This window comes from Chelon labrosus (assembly GCF_963514085.1).
Source record: "Chelon labrosus genome assembly, chromosome: 18".
Taxonomy (NCBI): domain Eukaryota; kingdom Metazoa; phylum Chordata; class Actinopteri; order Mugiliformes; family Mugilidae; genus Chelon; species Chelon labrosus.
In genome coordinates, this window is record NC_140351.1 from 5,711,470 (window position 1) to 5,738,141 (window position 26,672).

Genomic DNA, 26,672 nt, shown 5'->3' on the forward strand with positions numbered 1-26,672 from the left:
CCCTTGAACCCCCAGGTTGTCTTAGAGCATGGTGGCAGCATCTCACTTTGTCCTGCTGGAGATCTGGACAAAGGCGGACTCACATTTCAAACGTAACTGCACACCTTTTTAAAGACAAAGCTCTGTTCCACTTGTTCCTCCGGGACAGTTCACACTCAGATGAGTGAGAGAGTTAAGGGGTTAGGTGCAGCATCAGCCAATCGCTCATTTGAATCAACACGTGCTTTTTCTTGACTGAACGAGTCTGAACTTCCCCAGCAACCGGAGGAAAGTTTCCAGTCAGAGGTGTTGAGAATGCACCGAACTCTGATCTGAGCTCAGCTTATGGAATATATATGAATGTGATGCTTGTATAAATTATTGACCCGCAGTACGACGAGATGAAAGAAGAAGAAGAAGAGGAAGATTGGGCCTAAGGCTGGATGTGAAGTGTGACCCAGTTCACTGATAAAAGCTGCAACCTTTCCCTCGCTCCCTGCAGCCCCTTTATCCTCCAATGCAGTGCAAATGAGTGAACATGAACACCAGCGTTTCCAAACTGTGCTATCTCAATAATACAGGATGGAAGCGCTCCAGTATTTACTTTCTTTCTTTGCTCTGTCAGTTGTGTTTTGCTCTTGCGGCGTTTGACCTCACAGCTGTAGTTGTTGCTGAATTCTTCTCTTCTTCTCAGTTTCACTGATCTGGAGCCAGGCAGCTGGATTCGTAGACGTGACGCCTCGGTCCGACCCCGGAGCAGAAACTTCAAACTCATGCAAATGCTTTGAATTATACTCAGTGTTCATAAATATTGCAAGACACACGTGAAAGGCCGGAGTTCTTCATCCAGATATGGGTGAAAGCTCTTGGACAAGTGCACCTCTGATGCACCTCTAACGCGCCACAAATGCTCCACCTAGTGGAGCTGTCAGCTAAATGTAAGTGAACTCTGGACAGTTTGAAGAGCTTCCTTTACTTTTGCATTATTGTAATGATGAGCTCCAAGCTGCTCTAGTAAGATGAATCCCCGGGCTGCAGAGTGTCCACTGCACAGCAGGAATGCAGGGAGGAGGAGGAGGAGGACAGTGGCCTTGGCCCCATGTGTCTCATTCAGGACATGTCTTGGAATTTAAAATCACTCAGCACCCCTCCATCTCGTGCTTATTTTTGATTCAGTACTACACAAAATAACAAGACACTGCAACTGTAGTTACTGGATTGCATCATGGGGAGGCATCGTGGAGAGAAAGGGGCCTCTGTTTCTGAAGTACATGAAAGGAATTACATGGGAAGCTAAGGGTGAAGTCACGGTCATTTTTTTATTTATTTTTTTTTGCTCCTGGTCGGTTCAAATGTTCAGGGGTACCAGTTTTGGGATGTGTTCAGTGACTCAAGGACATTTGTAATTACATCTGAGAATGTTACTTTACATCTTAACAATAATGCATCTGACACGATAATACGAGAAGATACAAAATTGTGGGGCAACACAGTGGTGTGGTGGTTAGCGCTGATGCCTCACAGGAAGAAGGTTCTGGGTTTGAACCATGCTCTTAAGGGTTAGGTCCTGTGTCTGCGTGGGTTCTCTCCAGGAACAGACAAGCAGTTTTAAAAGACATGTGAGGAGTTAGGGTCTTCATAGGAAGACTTTAGTCATGTGACTTCATCCGTGTTCCTATAAAAATCCCGAATCCCCACCAGTCTCTTAGAACTTCGAGAAACTATAAGTCTTGTTGCCTTTGTTTCAGCTTGTTTTGTTTTTTTTAGTATATCATGACCTGGATGATTGAGACGTCACTTGACTAGTCTCATTCAGAGATGAAAGTCAGACGTCTGAGAATTCAAGCCACGATGCGCAAGATAGGGTGACCAGATCCCAATTCACCAGATGTGGGACAAAGGCTACGTTTGTGTGGGACAATGTGGGACAATGTGGGACAATGTGAGATACCAGTGCATCAAGGTACCCTAAAAGAACTAAAAGAAAAAATAAACATTTCTATTCTGCCCCTTTGCTTATAACATCACTATGCTTTGCCATCTGATTGATTCAGTAGCACATAACAGCCTGCAAATAAAAACTTAAATATATTCATTCATTCATCTTCTATACCCGTGTAGTCCTGTTAAGGGTCACGGAGGTGTGCTGGAGCCTATCCCAGCTGTCATCGGGCGAGAGGCAGGGGTACAGCCTGGACAGGTCGCCAGTCCGTCGCAGGGCTAACACAGAGAGACAGACAACCATTCACACTCATACGCACACCTACGGCCAATTTAGAATCACCAGTTAACCTGCTGAGCATGTCTTTGGATGGTGGGAGGAAGCTGGAGTACCCGGAGAGAACCCATGCAGAACCCATACACAGGGAGAACATGCAAACTCCACACAGAAAGGCCAGCCGGCCCATGGATTCGAACCGGTGACCTTCTCGCTGTGAGGCATCAGTGATAACCACCTTTCCACTGTGCCGCCAAAATATTTTATAATATATTTTATAAATATATATATATATATATATATATATATATATATATATATATATATATATATATATATATATATAAACTTATTTAAATGCAACTTTCCCAAGTTCCCAAGTTGAGCAGCACGTTTGTCTCGCATTGTCTGTGTCACGTCGTATTGAAACGGAAAAATGACTCAAGCAAGCTTCACAGCAAACTTTACCAGACTCGCCTTGCACTGGTTTCACCCAGGGATAGATCGTTTCCTAGTCTTTATCATAGCTGCATTTCCTCTTCTTAGCCGGGTTGTGCTTCCCTCCATGTCTCGCGCTGCATGCCGTTCTGATCTGATTTGCATTGTTTGTTGTTGGTGGGCGTGCCCTTAACCTGCGTCCGCGTCCCAGTTTGATTGACATGATCAAACAGCCCGCCCCGACCCCTGATGACAGCCCTCACTGCTTTCTCCAAACAGCTATTTGATAAATGCCAGATTATAAAACACGCATTTCAAAACTGGAGTCTGACTGTCAATAATGCGGGACAACGTCTCAATTTGCGGGACGTGTGAAAAGTAATGAAAATGCGTGACTGTCCCGCACAAAGCGGGACATCTGGTCACCCTAGCGCAAGATCTTGCATCGTTCAACTGCCACATGTATATTTTCTGTAAAGTAGTCTGATTTCAGAGCTATGTCTGCCTGTGCTGTATGGATGAAATGAAAATAGGGACCTGAAGATGCACTACTCACAAAAAGTTAGGGATATTAGACTGTAGAATGCACCTTAAATGCACTATAACCTTTGCAGGTGAACATGATGCCTTGATTAACGGCAAAAATCACAACAAGTGTCCAATCCATGAATGGATTGTAAGGATTTGAATGGATTTGTATTCCAACAGTCCTCTTCATGATGCTGTTTTGACGTCATGAGACCAAGACGACTGGTCTAACAGTTGATCAACCGCCCCGGCTGCTGCGAGGCTTCAAACGGGATGTTCTCAGAGAGAAATTTGTCATGCTGGTGGACGCCACTCAACTCCAGGCACGTTTAAGGGAGGTGAGAGGCACTCGAGTGTCACACGTCAGACCATCCGAAACCGCGTCCTTGACGACCTGCAAGGGTGCCTGACCACACCACCAGGCACAGGAGTCATCGTCTTACACGGGCCAGGGAGCATTTGCGCCGGACGAGGAACCAGTGATGTTGCTGGAGACGTCAAGGAGGACGCTACGCATGAGTCACTGTTGTCACCAGACGAACCTTTAAAGGTGGTGGCGTGACTAGTCAATACACACTGAGACAGTGACATTTTTGGTTGTGGTATACCCACCGCTGTTGTTACAGCTTTTGTTTCAATAAATTGTTGAAATTGAAGAAATTACTGTTGCATGCTGCTACTTTAATGCCCTACTTTCATGATATAATATCACTGTCGCATGAACTTTTTACATTTTCATAAATTTCCCCTGAAAGTCGGATGTCCCTGACTTTTCGTGAGTGGTGAATGAGCGTCTGTTGCAGTTGGAAAAGGTTGTTTCCCTTGCAGCAGGGCTTTGTTGCATTACAAACCAATAGCTTGCACTACAGACAAGCAAAAGCAAATAATACAGAAGACGGGACTGGAGGTTTTTGCTTTGAAGCGAATATTAATGCACTGAGGACGAAACCTGAGAAAATCTTCACATGCATTCCCCTCATGACTGCATCCACATTCTCCGTCCACACATTTCCAGACTTGTCCTCCGTGGCGGGAAGAGGGGGACACAGCGAGCAGCAATGTTGTGAGAGGTGCTACTTCACGGCGGACGTGTTCCAACTCGACGCAAGAGGAGAAAGAGGACAGGAGGAGGAGGAGGAGGAGGAGGTCATCAGCCTGACGCATCCTAGAGTCATGACAAAGGTTTACCTCACCCGTGGAGAATTCAGCCCTTCATAAAGGCTCATACATGTTCAATTTACTGCATCCTTGGTCTGCATTCACCGCCGGATTACTAGCAGAATGCCGAGTGGCAGCAAAAGCAAAAAAAACATCGCTCCGTCCTCCCGTTGTTTCCTTGATATGGTGCAAGAACACACATGTTCTCAGGCAGATGCAAAGGAAGAACACAAGGTGTGGACAACACACATTGTGAAACAGGGCACGATAACAGGTTGAGCAGCAGAGCCGGAAAAACTGATCAAAACATGTCAGCTCTTATAAAACCAAGCAGTTGTTCGCCTGTACAATGGCTGACCTCTGACTGGGTGGGAACTACACAGTTTCATTTACTTATTCCATTTATTCCACGCAGCATAAACATGAAGCGCTCAGGAGCTAGCATGATCTCCCGTTACGGCTGTTTGAGTCCAATACTTCTCCAGGTGCCTTCAAGTGAGCCTAAAAATAAACTTATTAGATGACGTTGCTTCATTTCAAGCTCTTCTGTCATTTCCACCATATATTAATTAAAACATACAGAGCTGCAAAATAGTCCTACCACCGATAGCTTTAAGGTTTTTAGATATTTTGCATAAAAAAAGATGACTCAAAACTACTTGCTGATTTTCACACAAGCCCTGAAAGCAGACAAGGAGAACCCGATGGGTTTATCCAGCAAAGTGAGTCAATGTTACATAACTGTGAGTCATCAGCTCGCCTCTGGGATTGAAACTGGCAACTAAGTGTTTTGAGGATCATCCAACACCTAGTCACATATCACATGGTTATACTCATAGAGCGGTATGATTTAGGAGCTATTCTCTAAGATTAGCCTCTATGAGGTCATTTCCCTTGCAGTGCAGCTTCATCAAAGCTAACGACTGACTGTTATTACAATGCGTTTGCTTTGTTTGTACTAGTGTACCTAATGAGCTGGCAAGTGGTGGTTGGTTGGTTGGTTGTCCAGTAGCATCATCACTTGGAAACAGGAGGAATTACAGTCTAAGATATCGTTAGCCTCGTAGCATAATTGCCTAAGTCAAAAATTGTGTTTTTTCTTGTTTTCCGAAAACATTAAAATATGACTTAGGCAATTATGCTATGAGGCTAACAATATGAAAGATGTTTAAGCTATATAATATATATATAAAATGCTGTGTTAACAATATACAGCAGGCTTAGACAGATTTTGTCATTTAGATTTACATCAAAATTAAACAATATATACAAAAAATAGAATAAAATATACACATAAAAACTTTTTTTTAAAAAAGATAAATGAAAGAAGGTTCTGGGTTCTAATCCATGGGCCGATGGTTCCTTTCTGTGTGGAGTTTGCATGTTCTCCCTGTGTCTGCATGGGTTCTCTCCAGGTTCTCCAGCTTCCTCCCACCGTCCAAAGACATGCTGGTTAGGTTCATTGGTGATTCTAAATTGGCCGTAGGTGTGAGCGTGAATGGTTGTCTGTCTCTCTGTGTTAGCCCTGTGATAGACTGGTGACCTGTCCAGGGTGTACCCTGCCTCTCGCCCCAATGACAGCTGGGATAGGCTCCAGCAGACCCCGCAACCCTTCACAGGAACAAGCGGTTACAGAAGATGAATGAACGAATGAATGAAAGATAAATATGTTGCGCAGTCGAATTACAGCGTAATATTTCACAGAAATACGGCACAGGGGTCCTTAGTGGAGCAGTCCTATGTAGGTGTGTGGAGGGGGGAAATATTATAATGAGTTAAGCAGTCTTAAGGCATGCAGGCGGGAAGAAACTGTTGTTGAGCCTGGCTGTTCTGCTCCGTAGGCTGCGGGACCTCCTTCCAGAGGCCAGCAGCAAGAACAGTCCAAGGTGGGGGGTTTGGATGTTTTGACCCCTTGCCAGACAGAGTTTCTTTGTGATGTCCTGGATGGGAGGAAGATGATTTTCTCCGCTGTCCTCACCACCCACAGAGATGCAGCTGGTCAGTATGCTCTCTACGGTACCTCTGTAGAAGGTGGTGAGAATAGTAGCAACGATGACCACAGTTCAGTTGGTTCCTCACAGGGACGCCTGAACGAGCTTCTCCGCCCGACTATGGTGGACATTGTTCACGATGGTCCGGTTTTTGTTCAAGGTCCTTGCTTCTGCCACCGATGTCAGGGATTCTAGCTCTGCCCCTGCCACAGAGCCCACCTTCTGTATCAGTTTGTCCAGCTGCGAGGTGTCCTTCTTCATAGTGCCGCCTCCCCGGAACACCACAACGTATCAACGATAGTCCGGTAGAACATGTCCTGCAGTTCAAGTTCCACTTGTATTTCCTCTTGTTTACCTTCACAGACACACTCTACAAGTCCAGTCGCCTTTCTTTAATGTTTTTTTCTTCTTGCTCATGTATTCTTTTGTGTATCTTTAGTAAAAGAAGTGAAAGTAGTGTGGTAGCAGCTGCACTAACAGTAAAGTAGTTATTCTACAGTGCAACTTAAATGTTTTTGGACTAATTTCTGCATAAATATGTCTCAAAACACCAGTGAAAGTCCTGAGAGTAGACAAAGAAACAGAAATGCCATCCTTGCACCTTTATCTATTCAAGAAAATGAATCATTTGTTCATATCTGAGAGCTCCAAAAGTGCGTGAACCCTTGTTTTCGGTGCCCGTGCAGCAGTAACAATTTTCGGTAACTGCTGATCCGTCGTCTAACAAATTTAAAAAAGCATCAGTTTTGCGGTTAATGTATCATCAGCGCCTGGTGCTACCTTCTGTTAATGAGAAGCCCGACGCGCGCCCAGACATGTGTAACTTCTTCTGTGGTGGGGCTAATTAAAGGTTCACAGATCAAACCCTTGAGCGGCTGTACAGTAAGTACGGCACCGTGACATTATAAAGAAATCATTCATAGCTCAAGGATACGTAACGCAGCAGTTTAACCCTTACTCTGACTAATGCACCAAAACATGCGAAACGGAATAAGACTTTAAGCCGCTAAGCCTCAAAACAAACGTCAGGGTTTTCTCGCCTCGTGCCGTGTGTGGTTGAAAGGCTCCGTCTGCAGGCTCTGAGGAGTATTACAACCTGCCCTCTCTGCAGGATTCTCCTTTGTTTGGATTAAACCCAGAGCCTTTAATTGCCGTGTTTGCGGGGATTGGGCCCAGAGTTTGCCCTGAACACTGAGAACAGTGTTAACAGCCTTAGCGCTCTGATTTCGTGGATTAACAAACGCTGCCAGCTGCTGTTTTGCGCACGCCCTCGGCCTCGCAGTTCTGTGATCACTGCCCAGCAATAAAACAATTCAAATCATATCAGAAGGGCTGTTGCAGATGTTTTACCACACTAAGTTGCCAGTTCATTAGGTACACTAGTGAAAACAAATGCATACTAATATAAGAGTCCAGCACCACATACTCAGGTTAAAACAGAGTCAGAAAGGTGGTAATCCAACTGGATGATCGTTTTGGAGGATGATAAACTTGATTGAATTAAACATTAAAGTGTTTCTCTTATTTAGTCAAGGCCACCGACTAATAGAAACTTGTGTCGGTACAATACTACAACTAAATCAAAACCACTGATGCCACACAGCAACAAGGTTCTAGGTACAAAACAAAAGCCGACTACCGTACCCTTCATGTAGCTAAGATTTAGCGCAGGTCTGTTTTCAGTAGTGTACCTAATGAACTGGCAAGAGAGTGTATGCATCTGCACGTAACGCTGGTATTCTACAGTGTTGGAGTTCTTAAAAAAGGCATCAGGCTTGACATTTAAAAACCTTTGCCTTGTCTTGTCGTTCTTGAGTAATTAGTTGTGCCTTTATGTCACCATTAAGGCTTCATTTGGACAGAAGTTCATCATAATCTGTCTTGGTCTTCAACACACTTTAAAAGCTTTCAATATCCCGAGTTCAGCTAACGGGACTGTGTAAAGTGTTTCTTGAACTATACAAAGGAAGATGGCAGTGGACTCATCTACGCTACCATCTCCTCCTGCTAGTAAATGTTTAACCTCAACAGAAAATGGGGCCTTGTTGTTTGCTGACGCTTGCCAGGGTACAGTGATTTCAATCTCAGGGTCAGAGCTAATACACTGTTTCCCACCCTGGGCCTCATCTGATGAATGCAGATGACCACATCTCCTTGTGATTAGACTAACAGACACACGTGGTAAAAGTAAAGAAGTCATTAGCTGATTGTGGACAGCTTTCATTAGCTGGCTTTCACCCAATTGACCACGTGAGAGCAAACAATATATGACTTTGTGGCGCAACGGTAGCGCGTCTGACTCCAGATCAGAAGGTTGCGTGTTCAAATCACGTCAAGGTCAAAATCCTTTTTTTTGTTTTTTGTTTTTTCTCCACATCGTCACACACAGTCAAATATTTCTGCATATTCGCAGAATATTAAACATTTTAATTTTTATTTTTTTGCAGCTTAAAGACCCGAAGATATGAGCTTCTGTTGCAGTTGGGACATGTTTCCTAGCCTGGCTCCGCCTGCCTACGTACTTCCGCTCATTTGCATTCCCTGCAGTACTCCGTCTGGAATAGCTTGATCCGCTAACGTTTACTCCGGCCAACTGGTTGGCGGACCAATCAGCGAACAGAGGGCGGGTCTGAGAGCGATTACGTTTCAGTTGCGCGCCGAGTGTGAAATGTTTACACGAACGGAGACGGATATACTCGAAGCCATTCGCTCCGTTGTGGATATGCTTCCTGGCATTACAGCACTTTTATTCCAATTTCGCGTCCTTAATTGCAATGGGGGATGGTAGAGTAGCGATTTGTTAACTTGTTGCGTTCTTGAAAGCGGAAGTACGAGGCAGCAGAGCCTGAAGGCTCCGGCGCATAACATACGTCATTACCAAACGTTAGTGATTGGTTAAAGGAACTCCGATGATTTTAAACCTTAAACCGTGCCCTCCCACCAGGAAATAAACGTTTGCCAATGGAGCTAGGCCAGACTCTCTGCAAAGTCAGAGAGTCTGGTATCCAGGCTACATGTTTCCAGCTAATGTACACTTTGTTTGTTGTTATGTTTTTGAGGTAGTTGTGTTCAAATAGTTTTTTTTTTTACTTGTGTTATAATACACATTTTATTTATTTATTTATTTATTCTCATATTTTGAGAAAATATATATATAAATTTTACAATTAGTTAGATCGAATCTTATGTTTAGAGTCTTTTTAAAAAAGCTAGTGAACATTTTTAATGAAAATACATTGGATTGTGGGATTAAATTTAATTCGCCAATTCGGCTCTGTGTTGTTAAAATGAACTGTAAATTAAAGACACAATTTAGGTTTTTATGCATTTGTCTCTTCCACTCAGATCAATACTGTTTTTTTCCCCTTTTTTACAGTTGGAAAATGAGTAAATGGGATAAATAGAGTGAATATAAATATAAATTTAATCGTTTCACGAAAAGACATGTAAACGACGTCGCCTGTAGAGTCGTGTAAGGCGTTGATTTGAAGAAGATGACGGTGTGCATCATGTGAGGAAGAATATTTCTGACGGACAAGTCATTGATTCGCAGCTGAAAAGTTTTGACCCCGACGTGATTTGAACACGCAACCTTCTGATCTGGAGTCAGACGCGCTACCGTTGCGCCACGAGGTCTTGCATGTAAACAGCTCACAGAAAGGGGATTAGTACTCGGATTAGAGGAAGACAGGACAGTCTTACACATGGTTATATTGTGTATATATTATCAGATTCATCACGTTTAAACAGTGTAAAATAAATACGTTCATAATAATCAGCTCGTGTACATTCATCTCAGCGCTGCGCACTGCTTAGAAATGTCGTGTGTGACGTGTATAACACAGCCCGTGAAGAATCTTCCATCCTGATAAATGCTGATGGAGAAATAAAGTGCTCCTTCTTTGATTTCTGCCTGAGTCAGCACCATGGACAGCTGTCAACACAACAGCTGCATCACCTCCTCGCTCGTGCTCGGCGTGAACGCTGCTGAGCACCAAACGCGCATGTGCGGATGACGTAAGACCATTTGACGGTTAGAAAGCGTCCGACATTTAATATTTAATTTAATTAATAAACTAGATTTAAATGCACGTATTCATGTTAAATTAACCTAAAAGGAAAGAGGTTTTATTATTTTTTTAGTTTGGAAAAAAAAAGGATAGATGAATAGAGGTTATGTTTTCTTCTTAAATCGTCTTATTTATTTATTTATTTTTAAAAAAAGATAAAAAGAGGGTATAGTTATTCTAAATTTATTGACTGTTTATTAGCCTAAAAGTTAAGGGGCATTATTATTTTTTAGTTTGAAAAAAAAAACAAAAAAAAACAAAAAACAGAATATGAATAGAGGTTATGTTTTCTTTTTAAATCTTATTTTAGGAAGAAATTTGGTTTTAAGGAAACCAAATATCCAAATTTAAGAATGAAATGAGAATATATTTTGAAACACGAATAGCTGACCTCTAAACCAAATACCTAATAAGACAACAAGTGTTTAGAAGGGTTTAAAAATCCTCCTTTAAATGAATTAAAAAAATATTTATATATTAGGACTTAGGAGCATCTCCAACATCGGAGGATTTTGGGGCGACAGCGTTGCCTTTGTGAGATGTTGATGAGGTAGATTTTTTTCCAAAATGTTTGCCTGGTTCACATACCACAGAACACAAATCACAAAGGTGTAATTAATAAAACAGTCGACAGGCAAATCCCCATTTAGCTGATTCAGCTTCTGGTTCCTTGCGTTTCACGTCTTTCAGGGACATTTTAATTAACGTTATCCATCATTATTAGTAACGCATGCGCTACTCCCTGTTTGGACAAGTCAAAAGTCTAAGAAAACATCTTTTGTCGATCCTCCATTTCCCAATAACCCCTAATCCTTTCGCTCTTAACCTCCACTTCTCGCCAGGTATGTAGTAACATGTCTGTTGCCTTTGCGTTCACAAGGGAAGGTTAACGAATCTGGAAACTCATTAGTTAAATATGCAGCTCTTAAATTTGTGTATATGAACAAACTTGAGTGGATACAGTTATTTACATAAAACCCTTCAGTGTTTTTATTTATTTATTTGACAAGCAGCAGGATCATGTTTGTCACCATTTTTTTTTATTTTTACATTTGAAAGTAGATACAATAAGTCAGTATAATGGTTTTATTACAATAATTTTCCTAACTTCGGTACATTTAACAAAGAAAGAAAATAAACACACATCAACTGCAAACGTGAGAAAAGAAAGCATGTTTTTTTTTTTGTTTAAATGTGTAGCCACCAATGTGTCATTGATGCCACAACTAATTCTTTCCCCCGGTTTTCTTTTTTTCCTCTATTTTCTTTATTTTGTATTTTTTGTCGACTAGTATGTTCATTAGCTCTTCCCTCTCAAACGGCTGTAGGCATTTTCTCTTTGTCGTTTGACGCACATGTGCGTGGCACTGGTGATGTTGTAAACAGCTTAAAAATCAGAAGGTGGGTGGTAAGGGGGGGTCGGGATGAGGGCCTTATGGGGGTGTTGGTGTTGGTGTCAGCCGGCTGTCTGACGGTGAAGCGATGACCTTGCTTTTTTTTTTTTTTTTTTCTTTTCTTTTTTCTTTAAAGATGGAGGCACCAGTCCTGCTTTTAAGTCACCGCTCGGGAACTCAGCAGAGAGCGACAGTCCAGAACCTAAATGGATGAATGAGTCTGTTATGTGGTTTGATTCGCGCTTTTAAACCCCGGATCTGCCGGTCAGTCACAGGTGAGTGTTTGTGCGGGCCGGCTCTTCTGCCTACGCGACGTAGCTGTACTCGTCCGCCGAGGTCTGGCTTCGCTCGATGTACTGCTTGTCGATGAGCACCTCGATGCACTTCTTGATCATGCTGATACTGGGGTTGAACCTGGCTTTGGACTGATTGATGACCTGAACGCAGAGAGAAATCGGAAATGATGAACAACGACTGAAATCACACCTGCTGTCCTTTTTGTCCGGACAAATAAAGCATGTAACTAAAGGAAATACTTTGGGGATGCAACAAAGCGTCAGTCTAAACAGAGACTTTAACCATAACAGTGTTTCCCATACAATGTTAACACTATGGCGGCCCCTACAGGGTCTAATTTACTCCGGCATGGTCTCATAACAAATGGGAAATATTTTTGCACATCTCAAACAATGCTGTGCTCGCATTGTGTTTTTCCTATTGCTCCCGAAAGCATCTCTGACTCCCTCCCTACCTGAAGCATGAAGCCACCCCCCCTAAACTTTTATTCAACATTTTCTCATAATAAAGAAACCCTTTCAAATTTCAGATTTATGCAGACTTGATTAGGAAGGATGTTGTTTACTATATTCTTCCATTATTTGGCATAAATAGAGTGGAGTATGATTTCAGTTTAGAGGTTTATGCTGACTGCAACTAGACCAGATGTTAATGGAAATCTAAACTATATTCTATAGCTTTATAATTCAAGTCTATGTGTGTGCTGATACGGCTTACAACTTACAAACGCACTGGAAAGCGCATCTGCTAAGGTGAGGATGCAACAACAACTCCTTTCAGTTTTAAATGATAGGTGGGGAGTTTAAGTTCGTTGCCTCCATCGAGACTGAATATTTGTTATGCAAAAGACATAGCTTTGACATCTATGTCAACAGAAAGCTTGCTCTTTGAATGGTGTGTATGCAAAAGACCTAACAACATCAAGTTGACGCTTCAGTTGAGACACTCACCTCCTGGATGAGGGCGTTGTGTCGGAGCACCTTGCGGGCCTTCATGATTCTCACTATAGCAGCTTGTAAATACATTTTGCGGTCCTCGTCTACGGCGCTCCTCGTCTGCTCCATTTCCTGAACATCGGACAGACGCGCGGCAAATGTTTTTAAGTGTCACAAAACCGGCAAAACTGGAGAAAGGACTGAGAGGGGTAGATAATGATTTCCCTCACCTGTGGTGTGTCTTTCTGCATCGATGTTGTGATCTTGAATTTTGTCCTTTTACTGGTGAAACTCATATTTAGTGAAAACGTTGACTCGGTTTCGATGTCCTCCTGCGAGCAGAGGGGAGAAGACATTCTGCATTCAAACAACCTGTGGGCTTTACATCACAGCGCATCACACGTCATCATACTCCTAACGAAAGCTGAGACCTTTTCTGAGTCGTGGTTGAGCATTTTGACGTCCAGCAGGGACTTTATGGTCTTCTGCAGCTCCTTCTCGTTCATCTGGGTGCCATCCTGCAGCTCCTTGTAGGTCACCGTCTGGCTGTTGTTGAAGGCCAGCAGCACCGCCATCTGGTAGGTTGTCACCATGGCAACGTAGGGCTTAGACAGGTAGTTCATCTTCACCTCACCTGTGCAGCAAGAGGGAAAGAAATTGTAAAGAAATGTGTTGTTTATCATAGTAGGTAACTTAACTCCTTGATCCTTTTTAATACTGAATGTTGTGAGCTGCATATGATTTGGGACTTTTCAACCCAACAGAGGCTGCCAGTCTAACTTTAATTTAATCCAGATTAATTTACACTATATCAAAGAAATCATTGGTGGAGTTCAATTTGGAAAATCGGATGAACTAAAAGTCTAAACGTCCAAGGTTTGCATATCACACCTCGACAAGCAACGACTAAACATGCAGCTCGTAAACTGTATTGAGTTTGGACCATAGGCTGTATATAAATATGGACAATGCGTCCCCACTTCCTTGCATTGGCCGAACTGACGCTATTTTTCCCATGGATACGGGCGGTGCCATCTTGCGAGCCGGAGGCTGAAGAACCAATTGACACTTAAACATGCATCAACATTATATTAACTACCTGAAATGACAGAAGCCATCCTTGAAAAAAATTATTTGGTATGTATTTTAGTGTTTTAGGTCGGCCCAAGTCCCATCCACTAACATGGAGGGGGTGGAGCTAATGACCTATACTGCCTCCAGCCACCAGGGGGAGCTCTACTTGCTTTGGCTTCACTTTTGAGGAGCTGTCATGGCGTCCATCTTTATACCGTCTATGCTTTGGACCTAATAAATGATGTTTAACGATATCGGAGTAGTTTTGGTCAAGAAGTTTAGAGAGGTACCTGTGGTTTAGATTTATTGCAGGACCATACATGTGGCTCCAGAGGACAGAGCTACATGATAGCTAGATATGATACACAACAATATATGTAGATTTGCAGTCATCTGGTGTTAAAACTTTGTTAAGCCTCTCTGGCCATAGTTTTTTCTGGTGTGTCCTGCACTACTGGCACTAGTTTAGTATTTTGAAATGGCTTTGGAACAGGTCGGTTAGATAGATCTGTCCAATTGGCTCAGAGAACCGTTGAAGAACGACAAAGTCCATCTTTATCTCATCTCAACAGTCAGATACGATCATGATCACTGGCTGATTAGCCATAAAGAGGGATCATCTCTGTATGATTGCAGCTCTTCCTGACAACTGATAGTAGCTCCTCCGGTTTCCTGGAGGAGTCATTTCATTTGACGAATGCTCATGGGCCAGCAGGCCATTAACTGTAGTTACTATATTTGTTTGTAATTCCTTTAGGGCGGAGAAGCTACCAGGCAGAGTGTATTCAGCGCACTCAGATTTAGTTAGACCAGGAGTTTATTGTGTGGACTACAGCCCTAAACATGATATAGTCTTAAACAACTGTTTTGGTGTAGTGATACAATCAGATTTGTATAAAAAATGTTGCATAATCTTGCATAATTCTCATGTATTTGTGTTACCTGTGCAGAGATAGTGCAGCCAGGTCAACTTCCTCCCACTGAAGTGCTGATTATAGAACAACTCAAACTGTAAAGGAAGGTGAAAACCAGAGGTTAGCCCACGATGCGCAATCTTTGATAGGAATCACTCATGCGCGGCCCATCGGTGCTCCTCACCATCTGCACGCTCTTCTCTAGTTCTTGAGGGATGGCGAACGTGGAGGAGGGGACGTGCGTGAGCGGCCATGCTCCAGCCTGCAAAGCGAAAGCATGAACCACAATGCCACAGGTTAGAAGCAGGTGTGAACCCGGTGTTATGATTAGAAACACAAATATGTACTCGTGGTTGTAATATTCTCATTTTTAAAACCACATATCAAGGCCAAAACTTTCAGATTTAGCGTACGTCTGCACCTGTAAGCAAACGAACAAGTGCTCCTAACAGACCTGTAATACGTAGATCTGGAAGCTGATGCCCAGGTCCACCACCGTCTCCTGTGTCTTGATGAAATTGTTGAATTTGTTGTTGAGGTCGGCGCTCACGCTCATGTCTGTGTACATTCTGTGGAGTTTGCTGGTGAACTCGTAGCCGCAAGCTTGCTGCAGGTTCAAGGGAGGAGGACGGAGAGTTGATTAATGAGAGAGGTCAGAAAACAATCAGCAAAGCAGGAGAAGATTTCATGAACGTGTCCTCATAATAGGGGTTTCTGTTAGCTTGTAATAACCGGTTTTGGCTTGATAAAACTTTTATGATGGGTTTAACTTTTTCAGCAGCTTGGTAAATGCTTATTTATTCAGTGAGCTGAAACGCAACTGGGCTATAATTGCCGGAGTTCTGCCTACGTCTTGTGCACCATCAGAAAGAGGCTTCTCTATGCAAAATCTAATTAGTTTTAAGCATTGTGAAGTGGTCTGTGCACACTGGGCCTCATTACATTGGCTCATTACTAGCTGACAACAGACGGGAAAAAAGGAAAGGAAAAATGAAATATTATAATTTCATGGCTTACATTGGTTTTTCTTAGTCATTCGTGTTCATTAAATAGTCTAACACATTTAGTTTGGTGTTATTCTTACATTAAACAAACCATACTTCGTATTTAAGTGTAACATAAGACTATTAAGCACTAAATTTAGAAAGCAGTCAAGCGTGGCCGTCAATACTGTCACATAGTAGATCTAATCTGCCATCAATTTACAGTCTTAACTTCCGTCCCCAAGAAGTTTCACCCCCATTCACACTTTGAAATTTGAGCCTCTGACTGATAATGGGTCGTTAGAGCACCATTCATTGGAGAAAGAGGACATAGACAAACAGTACCCCCCACCCCTCAAGAACAGGTAAGTATCTAGCCGCTAACAGTAGTCAAGCGAGTTTCTGATGGGCTACACCCACAGATGCTCCTATTTAGTCCCATAGAACTGAAAAGTTACTTGGATGAGTGGCGAAACGTGTTCAAGAAACTCTACAAGTCCGGTTGCCTTCCTTTAACATTTTTGGATATGTCACAGAGTAGCTGTTGAAGCCTTTGAAATCTTCCTTCAGCTATGAGTTTCTGGGTGTTAAGCAGTGTCAGTTTGTAGCTTCGATAGCGGCGATCAATAATATTTTTCCAATTTTTTGGAGTTGGGCAAATTCTTTCTAGACAGTGGACCGTCGAGAAAAGAATCTTAGCAGAAGTACTGTCAGACATATCGTAAGTTATAATTCCCAGCCGTGGATTTACCTTTAGTTTGTTGATCATGGCTTCTTCTGAGTCCATTGACAATGATAAACCATGTATTAACCGCTTTGCTAGCATTCTGGCGTAAAACTGAAGAGAACAGAAAACAAAGAATATTTTAGGACAACTCAACGATGCTAAAAAATAGACACACTATGAGCAAAAACACTCCGACCAACATCTTCAAAACGTGGCAACATATCACCGGAGAATAAGGAAGACATTTTAGGTTTTTGTTCAGCGAGAGGCGGCTCCTCATTACCTTTTGAAAGATGTCCTTGTCGTCTATGTACTTGAACACTGTGATGAAGCTGGTCAGCTTGTCCTCCACCTCGTTCTCCGTCATTCCCTTTGCAGACTTTTTCAGCAGATTGTCACAGTATTTCGCCAGCTGGACAGAGACACCAGGAGGGACGTGACCCGGTCAAGGCACCGTATATGAAACTCTGTGTGTGTGTGTGTGTGTGTGTGTGTGTGTGTGTTTGTTTGAGTGTGTACTCACGAGTTCGGGGGCTTTGCAGATGGACTTGGGCTCCCTGAAGTTCACCACAGACGTCAAAGCCTGAGCAAGAATCATCAATATAAACAATCAGTGAACTAATAAATAAATTCTACTGCTACATAATGTATATAAGGAGTAAAAGGAAGCCGCCTTTTTATCTAATGACTGTTATGACAGGGCGTTCAATAAAATAGGAGCTATCCAGAGTCTCGAGTTTATTACCTTATCAAGTGCACTCATAAAGTGCTGATCTCCATTTAGAACTGTGTTAATGAGCTGAACAAATTTACTGTGAACCTCCAGAACTGACTCCACAAACAGGGTTGGCATCTAAGAAGAGGCAGAGGAGAGACATAAACTTTTATTAGTGGCAGACATTTTTCGATTTAAGCCAAAGTAATAAAGAGAAGAGACACAAGATTGACGTATACTTTAACGAGGCAGATGAAGGCATTTTTTTTTTTAAAACAATCGGATCAGATTGAGCACAAAGACGTGTTTGTTTTTTTTGCTAAACCAAAACCAAACACGTCTGCGGTCTGGAAGTACTTTCCAGGACTGAGATTTCTGTTGTAAAGTTTTATAATGCAGGTCTAAGCAGAACTGGGCTTTAGTACTTGTCGGGACAGTGTGAATGTTCAAGTTAAGCTACACACCATAGAGCTATTCATAAAGTTTGCAAGTTGGTTATTTATTTTTTTAAAACCATCCAGCTCTAAGTGTTCATTTGGGACGACAGCCAATATACTTTTAGTTTCGTTTCTGCACTGTTTATTTAGCACGATGACTAAAGCTCAATTGTTAAAGTAAAATGAAAGTGTTAAAGGAATAACTTGGAGGCAGGTATTTTTCTCTTAATGCATTGCAGAGCTATTCAACTGTCAAGGATATCACCCTATAACGGACTGATTTTTAAGCTTATTCTACTTAATACAGTTGCAGAGTGCACACGTAACTGAGGAGAATACGAATCAACAAGGAGCAAATTTCATTTACTTATAAAACATGCAAAGAAATAAGTTAAAAAAATCTAATTGGGATTATCCCTGAAAGACATTTAGCAGAACCACAGTGGGGACAATCCATCCAAAGCTGTTTTCCAAAAGGTAGGTCACCTTGAAAATCCCCAATATGTGCAATCAGAGACGTGCGTGTGTTGTGATACTAACATTTTCCTGAGAGAGGTTACTGGTGCCTCGGATGCCCTCGTTGTGGATATGAACCTGCAGCTCCTGGATCATGTGAGGCAACCCGTTGGACACGGCCCGCAGCAGGGTGTACATGTTGGCCATGTCTGAACAAAATGAAGCAACACGTGAGAACAATATGCCCTTCAGGAAAACGAGAATCTGGATATGAAATTAAGACAGCGCACTGACCGTCTCTCTTCTCCTGCCGAATAATGCTCTGGCACTCCCCGTGCAGGAACTGCAGGTGATCTGCCACCATCCTCTGCTGGCATTCGTGGATGACTTTGGCATAGGAGCTGGGGTGCAGGTACTTCCGACATCGAACCTCTTCGTCTTTCAACCGCCCCAAAACCTGGACAAAGACAAAGATGCAAAGACGACATTCAAGTCAAAGACTGAACAATCAAATCTTTTTGCAAGACGATCGTTATTCAATTCTGCGACGGGAGCAAAGGTTCACAGCTGCTACTGTCCGCCTTACTTTTCAACCGTGCTAAATATCACTTGGTGAGTGCAGCTCGTTTTACAGACGCGTCCAAACTAAACACACATTACATTACGGTAAAAGGAACAGCTTTCAAGATCATTCAAGACGCAGAGATATCCAAAATCAGCTGCGCTGCACCGTACCGATTAGCTAGAAAGATACAGCACGTAAGAATAAACAAGGCTGCTTCCACGTAGCCGGGAACTGGGTCAGATGTGCGATTGTATCTGAACTTGTGCAGGCAGGAGCCCAGTGTAAAATACTACAGTCTGTTGCTGCTTGTTTGCAGTCCTATCGCATATCAATCTTCATATGAACTCAACAGCGCAGTGACAGATCAAACAGGGAGGCAAGGCACACTGTCCTAATGCCTGGTAAAGCTTTAATGATGATCCTGTTTGCCGGCTGGAGGGATAAATCTATCAGATTAATCTGATTACTGTCAGGGTGAAAGAAAGAGTGAGAGAAAGAGAGTGACAAGGCAGCTGAGAGAGAGAGAGAGAGAGAGAGGCAGGCCATGACAGCTCTAGCTGGCCAGGGGTCTATAATATCAGCATTAGCGGGTTAAGGGTAGAGCTAATACGCAGATTAAAACTCTTATGTCACCAGATTGACATGACCTGACCGACACTTCACACAAACACAAACACAAAGGCCCCACATGTGTGTACGTACATGCACATACGAACTCACAGATACAATGATCAGGCATAACATTATGACCACCTTCCTAATATTGTGTAGGTCTCCCTTGTACCTCCAAAACAACTGTGGCTCATAGGAGAATGGACATGGGCCTTCTGAGGGTGTCCTGTGGTGTCTGGCAACAGGATGTTGTTAGTGGGGGGGTCTTCGAGGGGAGGGGGCTTCTGTGGATCATCCCACAGATACTTGATCAGTTTGGGATCTCGTGAATTCGGAGGCCAGGTCAACACCTTGTGCTGTTCTTCATGTTTTTTTGAGTTGTTCCTAAAGCGTTTTTGTAGCTGCATCCTGCTGGGGATGGCTGCTGCCATCAAGGAGTGTCATTGCTATGGGGTGGGGGTGCCTGGTCTGGTCTATGTGGGTGCTACATGTCTAAGTAACATCCACGCCAATGAATGCCAGGTCCAAAAGTTTCCCAGCAGCAACACTGAACTGTCACAAGACGGTCAATGTTATTCACTTCTCCCGTCAGTGGTCATAATGTTGTGGCTGATCGGTGTATGTGCGCACTCACTTGTCGAGCACGGACGCCGGCGCGCACACAGGCGCATACGTTTCAGTGAAGATGCAGTAAAAATGGGTTCTTAAATCTAACACAGATGACTCAGAAACGACAACAAACACGTGACGCAGCCGCAGCAACTTGAACATTTACATACTTTCGTTATCTCTCCATCCAGCCTACCTTCTCCATATACTGCGAGCAGTTGGATTCCTGAAGTAGATTGGAGGCTTCCTGTTTGTAATACTCGCCCGTTTTTATCAGAAATGGCCCTTCAAAGATTTCCTGATAAAACTGGAACACATGAAGAGAAGATGGCACACCAGAAGAGTTTAGTATTCATTCATACACGCGAGTCTATATGAACGTCTAGAGCACATTTTGTGGATTTATATCATTTACGTCCTGGATTTTCATTCTCTCACCGCTCACATTAAGACGGCTCCTTGTCGACAACAATATGAAATTATTTGTATTCTCACCTTTAGTGGAAACTTCTTCTTGTACTGTTCAACATGAACAAAGGAGTTGATGACCCCGTGGATTACCTTCTGGTTGGGGTTCTCGCCGCAACGATCACTGTAGGACACGATGGAGCTGCATTTAGGACATTGTTTGGCGTGACATGCTGGACACTGAGATTATTAGCGGCGCGTGAAGGGTGTTATTCCAAGCGCGGATTTATTATTCGCACGTAGAGATCACGAATCCAAACAAGGGAGGTTGTGAAAACCAATCCTTTGGTACTGTAATATTTTTTATTTTTTTATGGAATCACACTTACAAAATATACTGTAGTCACTGTGGTTACCAAGTTACTGGACAACAGGAGTGTAAATGTACGTGTGTTTATCCTTAATCATTCAGTATGTATCATCCTGTATTTCCTCATTTCAGTTTAACCTGTGATTCAAAACATTACTGTCAGGCACTACAAGATAATATAACACAGTTGGTATGCACCAGTTGCTGCCCTTAAAAAAACAAACAAACAAAAAACAGCAACCCACAACCGCTATTAACGGATTAAACTATTCTTAATCTTAAGAATTAGGAAATGAAATTAATGAGTATGATGTGTGGGATTCTGTCAAATAAAATAAGGTACTGGCACGTGGTTAATTCCTGATTCGATCACGCTGATGTATAAGGAGCCTTATAAGAAGTACTTCCTCAATAATGATCGCTGTCCTTATTCACGCCTTATTAACGGAGATTTTTTCACAGCTGTTCGTGATGCAGCAGTAGAGACAGCAGCGGTTTAAACACTCTGCTGCACCCCATACTATGTTGGCGTTGAATCGCATACGGGGTGCCAAACTGGGATCGGATCTCAAGTGCTTGTTGGAGACATAAGTGGAGACGCATCTTAGTGGGTGCAGGTGTGATCACAGGTACTTTAAACTGGCCACCTGTGATCAGATTGCACAGGACGGATGTTAATGTGATGTCTAAAAGAGGAAGGCCATATTGTTCATAGGCTACCGTAATGACCATTTAATCACCACCGTGTGTGAAAATATAACACCGTATGTGAATTAACGCAGTGTACACATGTGCTTTTGTGTTTTTTAAATCATAATATTGTTCATTATTTTGTATTTGTGAATTGTATTAATGTATTTCTGGTATCGTGACATTATAAGTATTAAATCTTGGAAAGCACACATTGCAGTCAGGACAATCAAAGGAAACAAATATGAATATGAGAAAAGCAAAACAGGAATGCCAGGATATTCCTCTTATATGGAAAAAAAAAAAAAAGCTGATTTCACAATTCCTCATAGCTCTGTGTGTGTGTGTGTGTGTGTGTGTGTGTGTGTGTGTGTGACCAACGTACTTTTTGATTTCGTTTAGCAACATCCGGATCAGGACAGCCTGAAGGGGCTCGATCATTAGTTTCCTCCACATATCTAGCGCCAACTGCAACGACAAAGACGGCATATTACTAGAGTGTAGACAGATTCTTGTTCAAGCTGTTGTAGAAGGGAAGCATAAAGAGAAATGTAGACCAGGCTGGATCCCACTAATCTTTCCATCGTGTGCTCCCCTTATTGTTTCTAATCTTATTCATGCCAGTGCGAGGAAAAGTCAGCAAGTACCTCTCCAATCTCCATGAGCGGCTCATTCATGTCCACTCCCCCGTAGCCGTACTGCAGGTCTGCTTCTGTTAGTTTGTTCTTCTTGATGAACTGTGTGTTGAGATACCTGAACAGCAAGGTGAGAGGAGTTAGGATTCAAAGCACGGCTAATATCACACGTCTCATGTGGATGTCGAGAAACACCAGTTCCAGCAACCATGAATCAACTGAGCTTGTGATTCTGTAGAACCTAGCGGTGGATCCTGACTGAATCCACCGCGAATGGCAAGCTTAAAGTATAAGCATCATTAGTAGTAAAGTGTGAAAACACTCAAGATGCACTGAGGATGCAATGAATGTGGTCACAAGAGGTCCGGGCCTCGTGACCACTTCCCTAGGTGGTCAAAATGATGGACCACACGCTCAACTGAAGTCCTCTTGCATAATTCAGGAAAAAGCAAACAACTGCTGTTTTTAAATGATTGTTTGTTCATTAGTAGATGCAGCCTTTTTAAAATATTTTGCCCCTGTATAGCATAGAAGTGTGCATGGGCGCTTTCAAACATTTGAGTTGTAATCTGAGCTTTGTACGGGTCACTAAATTAACCAGAGATGAATGAATAAATAATAACTGGCGAGCAAACTTTCAGTGAGTTAAGAGATTTTACAGCTCATTATGTTCCAAAAGTTTTAGCGCTTGTTTGTTTGTGGTTCTGAAACAGCAGTGGGTAAAGACTCATTAGAGACAGCATCTGTTGTAATATTCTACTGCTGTGTTTTTTTGGGGGTTTTTTTTGGCATGCAGTGCACAAAACACCACGATGAGATCTGAAGTGGTGGCTCAAGGAGAAGGTGAGGGAAAAAAAAAAAAAAACACAGGTAAAGCTATGGACGCATATTTAAAACCACGCCTGAACAGGACCTGTGTCTAATGCTGTCAGCAACCGTCCACCAGCATCAGTTTCCAGCAAAAAAAAGCTCTGATAATTACCCTCTATGCTGCCTAAAAATAACCAGACGGTAGACAAAGTGATTGTGCAAGCTGGTAAACATTACTAGAACAGATTTACTAAAGCTCACCCTAAAAAGTTTGATCCTGCATTAAAGGGTATCACTATGAGGAAGATTCATTCACTGTAACGGTGAAATGCATCCACGTTGTGTTTCAACAACTCTAGGAATTGTCAAAGGAAACAAGGACCGGTTTAGACTGACACCTGTCATCAGGCTCATCCACAGTACGTTGGCTGATTCAACCAAACGGCACGCAGTTTTCACCGCTGTCTGTGTCAGAGGTTGCGCCGTCAGTCTCAGCCTGCTTTCCCTCTTAAGCTTGAACTTTGACAGAAATTAAGCAACATCACCCGAGTGTTAAAGGAATGCTCGTGTAGCAGCTAGCGTCGAGTACCACTCGTCACGAAACCTAAAAGAAGAATTGTGATTTAAGTTCTGGATGATTAATGATGACTTCTGAGTTTGATAAGGCCCAAACTTACGCACGCATCTTGCCAGGAGATGTATTGAAGATAAACAGCTCTCATCTAAAATAAGAACTGAAGGCTACTATGTCACTCCAGCTTACTTTCTCTGTTACATCATAAATTTCAAAAGCATATGTACGCTGAGGCAGTCTGGTGGGAAGTACGCGTAAAAATAGATCTGAAATCTCTCCAAGGGAATATTGATTTAGAATGAATCAGGACACGCTAAATGCCTGTTGGCATCTCACACTGTGCTTTTCAAGGTAATATTTCAAGTGTGCAAAAACTGAAGGGTTGTAATATTGAAGCGAGTGTGGCAAAAGAATTAGCACGCTCCGCATTCGAGGACATCGACACACTGAGTCAGAAATTTGACGTGACAAATTACAGACGCTCACTTCTTTGTCAAAAGGTGCATTTAAATGTACGACATTGACAGCCGACAGCTATCTGAGGTCAGCTGACCGTATTTACAGTCTGTATCTGGTAACCTTCATTTGAACTACATTACAAAGAGACAAACAAATGGCAACCACCCAACCATTTATGGGAAAGTCTTGTCATATAATCAGAACAGAAACTGAAAATATGCCTCAATTAAAAAGAAGAATGAAAAAGGGAACTCAACATGTGTGCTTTTTACGCTCCTGAGGACTTTTGTTTAAGAAACGATACAAAGTGTGGGAGAGGGTCTGCAATAAAAGGTGAAACAGTCAAGTGACTTGCTGAGGAAGTGCTACATCAGCACACCAAAGGGAAACAAACGCCATAAAAAGGAGCAGCTTTACCTGTATAAGCAGTCCATGTAGTCAGCTCCTTTGCTGTACTCATCCCAGTATCTGTGGTACATCACTAAAACCTTCTCCTCCGAGTCCAGGACTTTCTATAATGCACAAGCGTGACAGGTATTATGAAAAAAGCAAAGTTATGCAAAAATTAAAAACTTTTCTTTTTTTTTGTTTATTTGTGAGTGCTTACCTTGTACAACTGCCGAACATGATTCTCAAGGAAAACCTTGGTCTCTGTGTATAATTTTTCACCCAAAGGCTCTGGGTATGCAACGCACAAGGCATATATGTCACTAGTATCAAAATTCAAGATAAGGATGAAAACAAATTCACTTTGTACAGGTGTAAATACAGTTAATAAAGGTGTTGTTACTGATGAAACGAAACGAAAACAAAAAACGTAATGTATCACTACCCAATAATAAAAAAAAAAAACACTTGATGAAATAACTTAATTACCACGCCTCACTGAATTACATATATTCTGTGTTTAGAGTAAAACTCCTACCAACAGACCAATGCTGTGCAGCTTCACGTCTATAAACGCTGCCCTGAAACCAAGCAAAAATCCTCCTGTGCTGTTAAAACTTCAATCCAGAGCGGGTCGGCAAAGGATACGAGAACCTGTCGTTCCACGTGGCTCTCTCCACATAGTCGAGCATCACAACTGCCTTGATTGTCGTCAGTAACTTGTTCCATGTCTCGTCAAAATCCACCACCCGTGGCTTTAAGGACATTGTACAGTTTCTCTTTCAGCCTGATGGAGGAAAGAAACACATGAATACAGGAGTGAGTGAGTGAGTAGATTAAAGGAGGAACAAATACAGTGCCTAATTCTTCTTTTCAGTTTTACTATTAGGTTCGTAACCTTCCAGTAAATCTAAATACAGGTGCAGGTACTACAAATGACCTCTTGTCTTTACAGTAATTTACAGTATATGTCATTGTGAACATGCAGAAACAGCATTAATAAACACCATTACACATTATATACATCAGCAGAAATTAGTCTGATGATAACGAGCCAGCTGCAAAACATCTGCTCGCATTACTATGGCAGCAACAGATGAGATAAACACTGTGGTCAAGTTCCTGGAGTTAATGCTAATGCTCACCAACACTGAACGCAACGGATCTACCGACAGGCAGAAATACTACGTGTGCAATGTGCCAAACGACACGGCCACGAATGATATTATCAACTTCCAGTCCAGTAGTATCATAGATTACATGCCAAGTAGGGGAAGCTAGGCCCTGTGTTATATCTCGTCATTCATACCAGTTAATTTCACGTCACAGAAGACATTGCAACATCATCATCGTTTCTTGCTAACCGCCCCGAGATCCGTCTTACAAAAAGAAACACTGTTGATACTCCGCGGATATCCCTCTGGCAGTCACGATGAATGTAGCTAAGTTAAGGTTACTAGCTAGCGGAATGCCAATCCCAAAATAGGATGGCGAGCTAAAATGCTAACTAGCGCCTAGCTAGCATGCTACCTCTTCCTGCTCAGGTCCACTCAGCTCTGAGACATCGGCTAGCAGTTGGTCGGCTAGCACCAAGCTAGCCGTAGCTCAGCTATCGCTAGCAAATTGCCATCTTCTTAGCAAGTTCCCCACATTTACAATGACAGCTCGGCAGAACATGGCGCTGCTGTTTAACAAAACAGGTTACTGAAGTCAAGCGAGGGCTCTTGAATAGTACGTACCTCTATACAGTAATTACTTGTTATAAAACTCAGGTTTCTCCGCTGTCACAGGCTTGATTTGTCTCACTTACAGGTCTTTGCCTACCTCTTGGGCCATACCACTGTGTTGGATCGGGATGCAGTATGAACAAGCAAAAATTGACACTTAATCATTTTTGCTCTTTACCATGGTAAAATGTCTTTAAGAGACATTCAGTTTTAAATAATCCATAGAGGCTATGTCGATGTCTTCTAGAATATGACTAAATCCAAACGTATCCAAGTCCCGTGAACCCCCATATAGCGGTGGTATCGCCCAAACTACGGAAACCTCGTAGGAGTTAGTATTGTAAGCGCAACCATTAAATACACTGAGTAAATTTTATTTATTATTTAAACTTATCTCCTTTCTGATTGTAATTTCTTTGTTCACCTTGTTATATGTGCACACCTCGCATACATCCACAATGCTAACGCAATGCTGTGCGTTATGATATTGTCGAACATAAATTAACACACAT

The 26,672-nt window shown here is 42.4% G+C and overlaps 1 protein-coding gene across 3 annotated transcripts; it reads right to left on the reverse strand.

The window, feature by feature from the left end:
- Positions 1-11,400: 11,400 nt before the first annotated feature.
- On the reverse strand, positions 11,401-26,290 carry cul2 (cullin 2). 3 transcript variants are annotated; one of them, XM_084566100.1, is made up of 21 exons: positions 26,173-26,290; positions 25,082-25,220; positions 24,654-24,756; positions 24,464-24,558; positions 22,216-22,321; positions 21,954-22,036; positions 20,596-20,692; positions 20,297-20,407; positions 18,609-18,771; positions 18,399-18,523; positions 17,452-17,559; positions 17,230-17,289; positions 16,990-17,118; positions 16,731-16,817; positions 15,451-15,603; positions 15,181-15,258; positions 15,025-15,091; positions 13,440-13,642; positions 13,239-13,340; positions 13,024-13,140; positions 11,401-12,213 (listed from the first exon to the last, which is right to left on the reverse strand). In XM_084566100.1, exons 2-21 carry the CDS (start codon positions 25,198-25,200, stop codon positions 12,082-12,084), a joined length of 2,238 nt encoding a protein of 745 aa, XP_084422226.1. In that variant the 5' UTR covers positions 25,201-25,220; positions 26,173-26,290; the 3' UTR covers positions 11,401-12,081. The 3 variants fall into 3 exon arrangements, with proteins under 3 accessions (XP_084422226.1, XP_084422228.1, XP_084422227.1); XM_084566102.1 differs by lacking the exon at positions 26,173-26,290 and adding an exon at positions 25,818-25,993; XM_084566101.1 differs by lacking the exon at positions 26,173-26,290 and adding an exon at positions 25,743-25,993.
- Between the last annotated feature and the right edge of the window lie 382 nt (positions 26,291-26,672).